Consider the following 14,196-nt stretch of genomic DNA (forward strand, 5'->3'; position numbering starts at 1 on the left):
GAGCCCAGCCCCAGTGCCCCAGAGCCAGCGAGGCGGAGCCTGCTTCCAGCAGGGGAGGTGAGGGCACGCCTCGGAAGGGAAGCGGGGAGATGGAGAGCAGCAGTCCCAGGGAGCTCTCGGAGCCAGAGAGCAGAAGGTAAGCGGCTCAGCAAAATGGGCAAATGTGTAACGGGGGAAGTATTCAACGTTGCCGCGTGTGTGTGATTGTCAGCTTGGCTCTGGGTGTGTGTGAAAGTCAGAGAGCCAACAAACCTGGGAAATCGTGTTACCGGGTCCCTACTGAGTCTACTGTGGGAGAAGTGTGGGCTCCCCGTTTGATCCGTCCAAAATAATAATAGAACAGTCCACAGGAGCAAAGACTGTGTGCTTCTCTGTAATTAGAGGATGTGCTTTTCATGAGTGTATTCGCACAGAAATACTTCTTACTATCTCTCTATTTCTGTCAATCTCTTCAATCTGCAGCCTGTAAAAGTGGTGACAAGTTAGGCTTGTTAAAACGAATCACAGCTATCTGTCACTGGCAGATGTGAGGTCTTAGGTAATCTCTGGAGCATGTCATGGGGTCAAAGCTGTGACTAAATGGCTATGTGAGAAACAGGATGGTTGAGAGTGAACATAGGGGTTAGGTTTCACTGTTAAGAATGAGTGGCACAACTGTCTAAGTAAAATACTATCAGGAACATGAAGTACACACAGACAGATAACAGGCCCGCACTTCAGACTCTGTAACTCAAAGGTAACCTGGCACTGACTGGCAATTCTGAACATACTACTGTTGTATCTGTTAGAGCTTTTTGTTCAATAGTGCTTTTGTTGTCTCCAAACTACTCCCAGTGTTTTCCCAACCAACCTCTTATCTCCCAGCCTCCAATAACATCAACATTGCGACGTGCTGATGTCTGTTTCCTCATTCATACTGAGTCCTCTTTACCAAACATCTCTGAAATCGCTGATCTGCATTAGCTTCTCAGTCCAGGGTTTAGGAATTCTGCTTTCTGATACTCCGATAGCCTTCCACGTCTCTGTAGTCTCCTCCAGCTCCACAACCCTGTGACACCTCTGCATTCTTCCAATTCCAGCCTCTCCTGACCCCAGCACCTGCTTATTCCCAGAATTGGTTGCAATTCCGTGAGCTATCTATGTCTGAAACTCTGGAATTCCCTCTACTGTCTCTCTTCCATCTACTAGAAATTTATTAAAAAGCTGTCAATTTAACCAGCTTTCTGTCCCCTTCTTTGGCTCACTTTTTGTCTGATTACAATCTAACCAGCTTGTGTGTTGGAGGCTGAGGGGTGACCTTATAGAGGTTTACAAAATCATGACGGCTATGGTTAGGATAAATAGACAAAGTCTTTTCCCTGGGGTCAGGGAGTCCAGAACTAGAGGGGATGCTGCCTGACCTGCTGCGCTTTTCCAGCAACACATTTCCATCTCTGATCTCCAGCATCTGCAGACCTCACTTTCTCCTCTATGAATAGGAAGGGTTTGGAGGGATATGGGCCGGGTGCTGGCAGGTGGGACTAGATTGGTTTGGGATATCTGGTCGGCGTGGACAGGTTGGACTGAAGGGTCTGTTTCCGTGCAGTACATCTCTATGACTCAGTGACTCTATGAGCATTGTTGAGTCATTTTCTTGTGATATAAAATAGTAATGTAAAAAGGTAAGATTCATGCATTTGTATCTGCACGCTAGTTGGTTCAAGTTGTTTCTTAAGCTGACAATAATGAATACCTGGAAGGGAGACTGGGAATTTGACAAAGGGATTTGATTCTGTCATTAGCCACATAAGGAAAACGAGTATCATCTGGAAGTATTATCTGAAGCCAGGAATTCAATTACGGCCTCGGAAATCATTTCCTCACAACTATTGCCTTAAAAATAATATTGTAAGCAATAAGCTTATGGGTTTCTCATGACATCACTGTCCTGCAGCCTTTGAAACCACTGTGTTTAAGGAATTACACGGGGAGCTAATACATCCCACAGTTCAGCTTCAGCATCTGGTCCACTAGTGCATTCTTACCAATGTCCAAGCACCACTGTGGACTATGGTTGACTCTAAGCTAATATCAAAACATTGGGAAAAAATGAAGTTATCACTTACAAAAAAAAACAGTAAGAAAGACTTGTTTGTATAGAGGTTTCAGGAGCATCCACTCTCTGTGGTTTACCAACAATGACGCACTTGTTGCAATGGAGTCACTGTTATAATGTAGATATCATAACCAATTTGCACATAGAAAGATCCCACTAACAGCAACGGTGTAATTGGCAGAGAATTTATTTTAGGGATGTCAATGGAGCAATAAACAGTGGCCTGGATACTACGGGAGATGTCCCCAAGCTTTGAATAGTGATGTGGAATCTTTCATGTCCAACTGAGAGAATGGACAGCCCTCAGTTTAATGTATGATTGGAAAAGTGACAACTCTCCCACCCCACCACTGCATTCCCCACTTCATAGCCCCTCCCAACTGTGCAGCACTGGATAGAATGCTCAAGATCCTGGATTGGAACAACAACCCATGATTTCTAACTTGAGGAAAGATGGATAAGTGTCCAAAAATGATGGCCTGAGACTGACACGTATACTGCTAGTGCAGAGTCATGTAGGTAAAACACACACCGATACAATCAAAGGTTATTATTGGTGATGTACACCTTGAACATATGAGAGTACTACAAAATGATGGATGAATATGCCAAAGTCTTTGAAGACAGTTTCCCTTACTAATGCATTGAGAGAGTGCAATTCAGATTTCCCTGAATGATAATACCAAGACTTTAGAGTTAAATGATGAAGACAAGTTACTCAAAAAAAAAGCTTGCATTCTTTGAATATAGAAGGTTGAAGGCTGATCTGATCGAAGTACTTAAAATGATTAAGGGATTTAAATCAATAGGAACTATGTCCCTGGTTGGGGAATTTCAGAGGGCACAAGGGGGCACAACCTTAAAACTGGAGCCAAGACATTCAGGACTGAAAGCAGAAGGTGTTTTACCACATGAAAGATAGACGATAAATATCTGGAATTTTCTGACCTCAAAAGTCTCTGAAAGCGGGAGGGCACTTGGAATTTCAAAGAGTGAGGTTAGTAGATTTTAGTTTGGTCAAGATAATAGGGACTTGGAGCAAAGGTGGGTCAATGGAGTCAAGATCTTGATCTAATTTGAAGGTAAAACATGCCTCAAGGGACTGAATGGCCTCCTGCTGTTCCTCATGATATCTTTTGGAGGTAGCTGCTGATCCCCATTCAGTTGAATGATGAGAATAAAGAACCCTGGGACATCTTAAATTACTTCATAATGGCTTTGAAAATGGAACCTGAAAGCTTGTTGCAAGATCTGCTGCAAGGACTTGACTTGATATCTGACCGAAACCCCTAGGCAAGTGATCTACCATGAGAGCTGCTACTTTTTGGTGATAGACCTTTTGTCATAATGCATTTAATTTACACAGCTGACCAAGCAGGTTTAACATAGCAGATCAAAACAAAGGTAGACTCTCTGGAAGGACATATATCGGTACAGAGAGAAGGTGAGGACTACAGTTGCCAGAGATCAGAGTCGAAAAGTGTGGTGCTGGAAAAGCACAGCAGGTCAGGCAGCATCTGATGGACAGGAGAGTTGAAGTTTCGGTCATAGGCTGTTCATAAGGAGTGTACATATAATCAAGGGTCAATTGTTCATACAGAATAATTTACCTTGCATAGCTATGTACTAGTATAATGCAAATGATGATGGGTGTCTTCAATTCATTATCCATTGTAATTTATTGTAGAGTCATGGAGTCATAGAGATATACAGCATGGAAACAGACCCTTCAGTCCAACTCGTCCATGCAGACCAAATATCCCAACCTAATCTAGTCCTGTCTTCCAGCACTTGGCCTATATCCCTCTAAACCCTTCCTATTCATATACCCATCCAGATGCCTTCTAAATGTTGCAATTGTACCAGCCTCTACCACTTCCTCTGGCAGCTCATTCCATACACGTACCACCACAGGTAGCCCCTTAGGTCTCTTTTATATCTTTCCCCTTTCACCCTAAACTCATGCCCTCTAGTTCTGGACTCCCCACCCCAGTGAAAAGACTTTGTCTATATATCCTATCAATACTTAAACATTTTAATACTTCACAAAGCAAGTGCAGTGATTTTAAAATCCTTAGGGTTGTGTTAAAATCCCTCCATGTTTGCTCTCCTCCCAATCTCTGCAACAATCTTCCAGCGTGACAATCCTCTGAGAATCTCTTGCACATCCCAGGTTTTAACTACATCATCACCACTGACAGCCAAGCCTTCAGCTAGTTAGGCCCTAATCTCTTGGTTTGCCTCACTAAACCTGCATACCTCAATCTCTCGATATATAATATATTACATACACCCTTTAGCTGCTCTTTTAAAACCACTTCTTTGGGCACTAGCATAACATACCTTTACATCTTCAGCGTGAAATTTTACTTCATAGTGCTCCTGCTATTTCGAAGGTGCTATATAAATGCAACTTATTTTTGTAAGGCCATTTTAAAGGATGGAGGTTATGAACTGCAATAACAAGAGAACCAATACTGCCACACAATAGGTATTACAGTCAACTGAGCTGAGAGTTTCAATGTGCTAACTGTATTATGCAGGTGGTTCCCACTCAGTTGGTGCTGATTTTGTGTATAAGAGGTTAGCAACTCTTGAGGTGAGCTCAGTATCTGAAGGAGTCGTTTCACTCTGAAATTTGTGACTTTTCTCCATTCACAATTCACAAGATTGAGATTACTTAAAGAATAGACACCATTCTATACAAAGTAAAGAAGAGTTGGAGGCAAAGAGCAAGTTTCAGGTTGTGATCCAACCCCATGTGTCTAATGATCTTTACTGGCCATCCCAGCTTTTCTTTTTATAGGTGGCAACATTCCTTACATTTTTTTATTGCAAAATATACTTTATTCACAAAAGGATCTCTTTATGGACATATACAGTTAATAAAGCCATTCAGATCTATACTGTCTTTACTTATAGAGACATAGAGGTGTACAGCACAGAAACAGCCCCTTCAGTCCAACTCATCCATGCCGACCAGATGTCCTAGCCTAATCTAGTCCCATTTGCCAGCCCTTGGCCTATATCCCTCTAAACCCTTCCTATTCATATACCCATCCAGATGCCTTTTAAATGCTGTAATTGTACCAGTCTCCACCACTTCCTCTGGCAGCTCATTCCATACACGTACCACCCTCTGCGTGAAAACATTGCCCCGTCGGTCTCTTTTATATCTTTCCCCTCTCACCCTGAACCTATGCCCTCGAGTTCTTGACTCCCCCACCCCAGAGAAAAGACCTTGTCTATTTATCCTATCCACACCCCCTCATGATTTTATAAACCTCTATAAGGTCACCCCTCAGTCTCCGACACTCCAGGGAAAACAGCCCTAGCCTATTCAGTCTCTCCCTATAGCTCAAATCATCCAGCCCTGGCAACATCCTTGTAAATCAATCTTTTCTGAACCCTTTCAAGTTTCTGTTGCACAGCATTTAATGAAATGCATTTCAGAAGCATGTCAATATTACCCTAACAACCAATTTTATTCCCTCATCAAAAATATAAGGTCGTTAAATATGAATTGTTTAGATATGATGGCTCTCCTTAATTAATCCAAATGTGTTCAAGCTACTGTTCTCCAGCCTTTGTTGATAATCCCCAGTCTCAGGGAGATTGGAAACTTAGTCTTTGCCACTATAATTTCCACTGTTACTGTCTTCAGTAATCCTTGGATGCATCTCATCAAGTCTGACTCACAGCTTCTTCATTCTATATCCTCTACAACGTTAAACCTTTCAGGTGTCTTAATTTCCTTCTCTTTTTCTATAGCCTGAAACCATTTTCTTCTTTCATACAAAGGTGGACAAAAAATCTGTATTTGAAATCTCAGCCATCTCCTCTGCTTCCTTTTCAGTTCCTAACTGGATCTACTTCTGCTTTTATGACATTTTTACTAGTTATATGTGGACTGAAGACATTTTGATTCGCGATTATATTAATTTTGGCCTCTTTTAATACTTCTGCTGTGCATCTGATATTTCATCATTTGATTCTCCCTGAACATTCCAAATTTAGCCTGGATATCGGTTGAACTAGCAACCACATCTTTGTCATAAGTGCATTTTCCTTTTCCTTCATAATTTATCTAATTTGTTATCCAGGGAACTTTGGACTTGTGTGCCCTTACTCATGGGAATATATCTTGACAAGGTCAGAACTATCTCTACTTAAAAGCAGCACAATGTTCACTTGCAGGTTTCATTCCAATTTATCTGAGTCAGATCCATTCATACCCAATTGAAGTTTGCTTTCTCCCAATTAATTACTTGAATTCTTAGCTGAAGTCTTTGCCCACAGACAGTAGATACAAATGCTTGCCTTCCAGTTTTAAAACTTGATGCTCAGATCTTGATGAACTGAGTGACTCTCTGACAGATTTTGATGTGATACTTGATTGCAGTTTCAAAGAGATGTACAACACAGAAACAGACCCTTCAGTCCAATTCATCCATGCCGGCCAGATACCCTAACATAATCTAGTCCCATTTGCCAGCACCTGGCCCCATAGCCCACTAAACCCTTCCTATTCGTATACCTATCCAGATGCCTTTTAAATGCTGTAATTGTACCAGCGTCCACCACTTCACTGGCAGCTCATTCCATACACGTCCCACCCTCTGTGTGAAAAAGTTCCCCCTTAGGTCTCTTTTATATCTTTCCCCTCTCACCCTAAACCTATGCCCTCCAGTTCTGGACGCTCCCACCCCAGGGAAATTACTTTGTCTATTTATCCTATCCATGCCCCTTATGATTTTATTAACCTCTATGAGGTCACCCCTCAGCCTCCGACGGTCCAGGGAAGACAGCCCTAGCCTGTTCAACCTCTCCCTATAGCTCAAACCCTCCAACACTGGCAGCATCCTTGTAGATCTTTTCTGAGCCCTTTCGAGTTTCACAACATGTTTCTGATAGGAAGGAGACCTGAATTGCACACAATATTCCAAAAGTGGCCTAACTAATGTTCTGTATAGCTGTAACATGACCTCCCAACTCCTATACTCAATACTCTGACCAATAAAGGAAAGCATACCAAACGCCGCCTTCACTATCCTATCTACCTGTGATTCTACTTTCAAGGAGTTATGAACCTGCACTCCAAGGTCTCTTTGTTCAGCAACACTCCCTCAGACCTTACCATTAAGTGTATAAGTACTGCTCTGATTTGTTTTTCCAAAATGCAGCATCTCACATTTATCTAAATTAAACTCCATTTGTCACTCCTCAGTCCACTGGCCCATCTGATCAAGATCCTGTTGTAATCTGAAGTAACCTTTTTCGCTGTCCACTACCTCTCCAATTTTGGTGTCATCTGCAAACTTACTAACTATACCTCCTATGTTCACATTCAAATCATTTATATGACTGATGAAAAGCAGTGGATCCAGCACTGATCCTTGTGGCACATCACTGGTCACAGGCCTCTAGTCTGAAAAGCAACCCTCCACCACCACCCTCTGTCTTCTACCTTTGAGCCAGTTCTGTATCCAAAGTTCTCCCTGTATTCCATGAGATCTAACCTTGCCAGTATATTAATCCCCTTCCAATTCAGGTGCAATCTGTCCTTCTTGTAGAGGTCACTTCTACCCAGAAGAGATTCCAATGGTCCAAAAATGTGAGTCCTTCTCCCCTGCACCAGCTCCTCAGCCATGCATTCATCTGCTCTATCTTCCTATTCCTGCCCTCACTAGCTCATAGCACCAGGGGTATTCCAGATATTATTACCCTTGAGGATCTCCTTTTTAAATTCCTGCCTAACTCTCTCTAATCTCCCTTCAGAATCTCATCCTTTTCCCTTCCTATGTCGTTGGTTCCAATGTGTACAATGACCTCCTGCTGGTCCCTCTCCCCTTTGAGAACATTCTGCACCCTCTCTGAGACATCCTTGATCCTGGCACCAGGGAGGCAACACACCATTCTGATTTTTCGCTACTGGCCACAGAAACGTCTGTCTGTGCGTCTGACTAGAGAGTTCCCTATCACAACCAATCGCTTAGAACCCAACTTACCCCTCATTACATTACAGCCAGCCTCAATACCAGAAACTTGGCTGTTGATGCTACATTCCCCTGAGAGTCCATCACCCCCTACATTTTCCAAAACAGTATACTTGTTTGAAATGGGGATAGCCACAGAAGAATCCTACACTACCTGCCTACCCCTTCTACCTTCCTGCAGACATAATCATCAGTAACATGAAAACTCTCTCTAAATGCCCACATCCAACAGAAAGAGCACAATACTCTACTAAAGGCCATTTTTGCTCCTTTACAATCTACAGACCCAGAAAATAGCATCATCTCTTTGCTCTAAAACGTGCTCCAGGCTAACTTAGTACTTAGGTTTTACATTTTTAAAATTTATTTGAAACAGATCTCAATAAAACATATAATCAAGAAAGAACCCACTCTACTCGCTACTGTAGACTTACAGCAAGGTTACATGTTAAAAACTATGCACTTATCTGCTCCTGTGCTGTGAGTTCTCCCACACAGGTTCCTCCAATGTCAGCTGTGAATTCCGCTGTTTGTTCATTTTTCCGAGATGCACCGATGTCCAGCGATACATGAACTCAAACAGCAAAGGCAGTAACTGTGCAGATTCACTACCGTGTCAGTTAGCAGCGTAGGTTTCTTTCTCTCTCTCCTTCTCTGACCATGTGATCACTGGTATTGTGCAACGAACCAGAATTGATCAGGGACCTCGAAGTGAAGGAGCCATTGGGAAGTAGTGACCATAATACAATAAGCTTCAATCTGTAATTGGAGAGGGAGAGGATACAGTCGGAAGTGACAATATTTCTGTTGAATAAAGGGAACTATGGAGCTATGAGGGAGGAGCTGGCCAAAGTTCAATGGTGCAATACCTTAGCAGGGATGACCGTGGAGGAACAATGGCGGATATTTCTGTGTATAAGCTAACAATAGGTAGTGGGTAATGGCAGACTGTGATAACAAGGCCTGGTGTGTGGGATAGGGGGGCGAGGACATGGGGGAGTTCAGGCCTTAAAATTATTGAACTCGATATTAAGTCTGGAGGGCTGCAGGGTCCTCAAGCAGAAAATGAAATGTTATTCTTCCAGCTTGCACTGAGCTTCACTGGAGCACTGCAGCAAGCCTGAGACAGAGATATCGGCCAGGGAACATGGTCGGGTGTTAAAGTGGCAGGCAACTGGAAGCTCAGAGTCGTTTTTACAGGCGGTACATAGATGTTCTGCAACGTGGTCACTCAGTCTACCCTTCATTTCCCCAGTGTAGAGAAGGTCACATCGTGAGCAGCGAGTACAGTAGACTAGATTGAGTTAAGAGGAGGTAAAGTGCTGCTTCATCTGGAAGGTATACAAAGAAAATTTACAGCCCAGGAACAGGTCCTTCGGCCCTCCAAGCCTGAGCCCTTGGACCCTTGGATACTGAGGAGGGGGGCAGTAAATGGGCAGGTGTTACGCCTTCAGTGGATGCAGGAGAAGTATCTCTGCCAGTTCTTCTGCTTGCCCTCCCTTTCTCTGCCTTACTATTAAACAGTCTTCCTCACATGGATTTACTCTCTGCTATCTGTTGCCTGCTTCTTCCCCCTCATAACCCTTATGTCTGAGTTCCACCTACCCTCACCACTTCCTGTTTTTTTATTTGTGACAATTATATTTTCAACCTAGGATGTTGCAAATTCTAATTTGGTAATGCAGAACTTGAATATTGCTGAGAAAAGAAACATTTTGTGGTGCATTCATCAGGATACTTTGCAAGAACACCAACTGAATGGGAAAACAAACATTTATACTGTATGAGAGGAGAATGCTAATTGGTTGTCATCTGGACTCTTGATTGGAGAGGCATTGACATGGAGAGTGCACCAGTTAGATGATGACTGATAGTCAACTGCCAAGCTTTGCTAAATTTAAACTGGCAGATTGGTCAAAGTGTTACTCTGAGGAATAAACCAGAGAATGGCTGTTGCCTGCTTTAAATGAAAGTGTGTGTGTACATGTTCTTTCTGTCTGTGAAGAACACAGCCTTCTGTATCAATGTACGGGGGCTGGGGGTTGGGGGGGGAGTGGGGGTAGTGTTCCCAGGACACACAAGTGCACAACACAGCGAGCCAACTGGCAATCCAGAATTGGTTGTCAGTGGAATTCTTTGCACACTCAGGAACGTGTCCTGATGCATACAGAACAACAAAAAAAACAGAAAGTGTCTTTTTCAGTAATGCAGCAAAGTTTCATTTCCAGTGAGGCTAACGCAGCAACTGCATCTCAAACCTTTTACACTCATCTGCAATGTTAACGATTTTCGAGGGAACACTGCAGAAAGAAGCTGGGCTCCCCCTTTGATTTGCTAAACATTTCTCTTTTTTTTTGAGCAATTTAATCATTTCATCATCAGTTTCTCTTAGATTAGATTACTTACAGTGTGGAAACAGGCCCAATAAGTCCACACCGACCCTCCGAGGAGCAACCCACCCAGACCCATTTCTCTACATTTACCCCTTCACCTATCACTACGGGCAATTTAGCATGGCCAATTCACCTCACCTGCACATTTTTGGACTGTGGGAGGAAACCAGAGCACCCGGAGGAAACCCACACAGACACGGGGAGAACATGCAAACTCCACACAGACAGTCACCTGAGGCAGAAATTGAACCCAGGTCTCCAGTGCTGTGAGGCAGCAGTGCTAACCACTGTGCCACTGTACCGCCCATATTACTATTTAATTGCAGTAATTATAGAAACCAAAACGAGCTTCAGTCTGCAGAAGCTCAAAACTTTCAAGTGTGCATGAAAGATTGCGTTCAGATGAGAGAATTTATAAGGAGTGCTTTCCCTAACTTTGAATGTTCTCAGATTATTTATAGCCATGATTTATTAATACTGATGCTATTAGTAGTTTGACAATTTGTGGCCTCCATCTCCTTGAGCTGCTGTTTTGATACAACTGAGTGGATAGCTCAGTCACTTGAAAGCATGGCCTCAGAAATAGAGTAAGTAATGTGCATGATTGAACCCTTAATCCATGTTCTCATTGACCTGAGTGTTAGGGGGTTTGCCCTCACGTTACCAGCCCTTATTAAAGGTTTGGACACTCTGGGGGCAGGAAATATGTTTCCGCTGATGGGTGAGTGTCGAACCAGTGGACACAGATTAAAAATACGTGGTAGACCATTTAGGACAGAGATGAGGAGAAACTTCTTCACCCAGAGAGTGGTGGCTGTGTGGAATGCTCTGCCCAGAGGGCAGTGGAGGCCCAGTCTCTGGATTCATTTAAGAAAGAGTTGGATAGAGCTCTCAAGGATAGTGGAATCAAGGGTTATGGAGATAAGGCAGGAACAGGATACTGATTAAGGATGATCAGCCATGATCATATTGAATGGTGGTGCAGGCTCGAAGGGCAGAATGGCCTACTCCTGCACCTACTGTCTATTGTCTATTGTCTGCCTTTTGTTTGTCTTCCTCCTTTTTAAAGTGCTGTTGTTTTGATCTTTTTTCCCCAATGTTCCAAAACAATGCAACAGCTTGTAAAATAGGAATTGGTGCTCCTGGGATTCGAGGAAGTCACCTCCAACACCTAAAATACCTCAGAAAAGGAGCAGCTCTTAGTGCCACCATTTTTTTTTGTCCTCCATCTTCACTTACAGAGGAAAAAACAAACATTGTGGTTTGGCTTTCTCTATATGTACAATTAACCAGTAGGCATTTATCTGAGGTACCGCGAGGGTCTGATAACTGAATAGACCCTCGTTATGTTTTAGCAGAATGACCTCAAACAGTGGTTGTTCCCCACTGCCTTGGTAGCAGCTGCCTCAAGCTTTAGTGCGTCCCTCAGCACGTAGGCCTGGACTTTGGAATGTGCCCGTCAGCAACATGCAGGTCAACTCTTTACACTGGAAGATCAACAAGTTTCAGGCAAACCAAAAAGCATCTTTCACCAGGTTGATGGTCCTCCAGGCACAGCTGATGTTTGTCTCTGCGTGTGTCCTGGGGAACAGACCGTACAGCACAGAGTCCCGCATTACGGAGCTCACCAAACAACCACTGCATCTCTCTGCAGACTTCCTTTGCAAAGGCACATTCCAGAAGGAGGTATGTGACAGTCCCTACCACCCTGCAGTTGCTTGGAGAGCAGTATGCAGTGGTACAGAGAGTCTGTGCTTGCATAAAGGTCTCACAGGTAATGCCGTTCTCACTACCAGGCTTGGTACTAGCAGAATCATAGACTATAGAGTCATCCAGCATGGAAGCACACCCTTTGGTCCAACCAGTCCATGCCGACCATAACCCTAAATTAAACTAGTCCCACCTGCCTGCTCCTGGCCCGCATCCCTCCAAACTTTTCCTATTCATACACTTATCCAAATGTCTTTTAAACGTTATAATTGTACCTGCACCCACCACTTCTTCTGGAAGTTCATTCCAAACACAAACCACTCTCTGTGTAAAATATTTGTACTTCACATCTTTTTTAAATCTCTCTCCTCTCACCTTAAAGATGTGTCTCCTAGTCTTGAAATCCCTCATCCTTGGGAAGAGGCAACTGCCATTAACTCTATCTATACCCCTCATTATTTATGAACTCCTATAAGGTTGCCTCTCAACCTCCTATACTGCAATGAAAAAAGTCCCAGCCTATCCAGCCTTTCTTTATATCTCAAACCTTTCATCCCCAGTGACACCCTAGTAAATCTCCTCTGAACCCTATCCAACTTAATAATATCCTGCTATAGCTTGTTGCGTGATTTCAACTGCCCATCACCATCTGTTGTCCTGCAATTTGACGACCCAGCAGAATGGGACTATGCCCCTTCCATTAGTATGTGTTGACTCATTTTCCAGAAAGTGACTTTCAGTAATGTTAATAGTCTCGAGCTTTCAAATGACCGATGTGAAGAACTAAAACTATCACTGCTTCCATTTCAGATCAGACCACAGCCAACTGTCCTCAACAAGCTGTAAGTATTAAGAAAATGTATTTATTTTCCTCTTGTCATATACAGTCCATTGATTGGACAGTTTAACTGACTAAATTGAGGACAATCAAAATATTCTTGCTCATGGTGGCTCAGTGGTTAGCACTGCTGCCTCACAGCACCAGGGACCTGCGTTCAATTTCCACCCTCGAACCACTGTCTGCATGGAGTTTTCACATTCTCCCTGTGTCTGCGTGGGTTTCCTCCGAGTGCTCTTGTTTCCTCCCACAGTCCAAAGATGTGCAGGTTAGGTGAATTGGCCACGCTAAATTGCCCATTGTATCCAGGGATGTGCAGGCTGGGTGGGTGACTCATGGGAAATGGAGGTGCGGTGGGTCTGGGTGGGATGCTCTTCAGATGGTTGATGTGGACTTGATGGGTTGGACAGCCTGCTTCCACATTGTAGAGATTCGATGATTCGATGTACAACTGGAAAACTGGATAATATATTTTGTATCCATATTAAATACAGTTGGTTCTGCCATAACACGTGTGTCTTCAATGCGAATTGGCTTTAATACAATTGAAGAATTTAGACTGTTATTTGCAGTATGCAAACTTTCCTGACCTGTATTGGCTATAATGCAATTCTGGTCCCATCAGTTTTAATAGCGTGGCCAATGTGCAATTTTCTTATAGTGTGAGATAACACGAGGACAGAACAATCGTGTTATTATCAGAACCGACTATATTGTGAATTTATTAAGGACCGTAGAATGAAAGAACGAAACACTTTTGGAATTTTCTCCCCAGAGGAACCTGACCTTTCAGTCGTTGAGTGCATTCAAGGCTGAGATAGATTTTTGGTCTCTAAGGAATTGCAGGCTGCGGGGATCAGGTAGAAAAACAGAGTTCAGAGATCAAGGATCAAATATGATCTCAGTGAATTGTGGACCATACACAATGGGCTGTGTGGTCTGCTCCAAGTCCTGTACCTTATAGCGTTGCATCACATTTGTGTAGCACCTTCTGTGACACTCGGGCATTCCAAAGTGCTTTACAAAAAAATGGCAGGGTGCAACCATGACAGATCGATTAACCGATTTATGATTCAAATAGACCAGAGTGACAGAAAATAAACTTGCAAATGGCAGGACTGAACTTTCAAATTAGCACTTTTGCTTGTGTTACAGTGGGTGACA

General features: G+C 43.2%; 1 protein-coding gene across 1 annotated transcript in view; it reads left to right on the plus strand.

Annotated features, from left to right (window-relative positions):
* The first annotated feature begins 13 nt into the window (after positions 1-13).
* Positions 14-14,196, plus strand: part of LOC122554965 (protein FAM124A-like) — a 40,482-nt gene continuing 26,299 nt past the window's right edge. The window contains exons 1-2 of the mRNA XM_043700433.1: positions 14-136; positions 13,005-13,036. Coding sequence (XP_043556368.1) covers positions 90-136; positions 13,005-13,036 — 79 coding nt within the window. The 5' untranslated portion in view covers positions 14-89. The remainder of the gene's footprint in view (positions 137-13,004; positions 13,037-14,196) is intronic.

The sequence above is a fragment of the Chiloscyllium plagiosum genome, chromosome 12 (genome assembly GCF_004010195.1).
Source record: "Chiloscyllium plagiosum isolate BGI_BamShark_2017 chromosome 12, ASM401019v2, whole genome shotgun sequence".
In the NCBI taxonomy this organism is placed as follows: Eukaryota; Metazoa; Chordata; class Chondrichthyes; order Orectolobiformes; family Hemiscylliidae; genus Chiloscyllium; species Chiloscyllium plagiosum.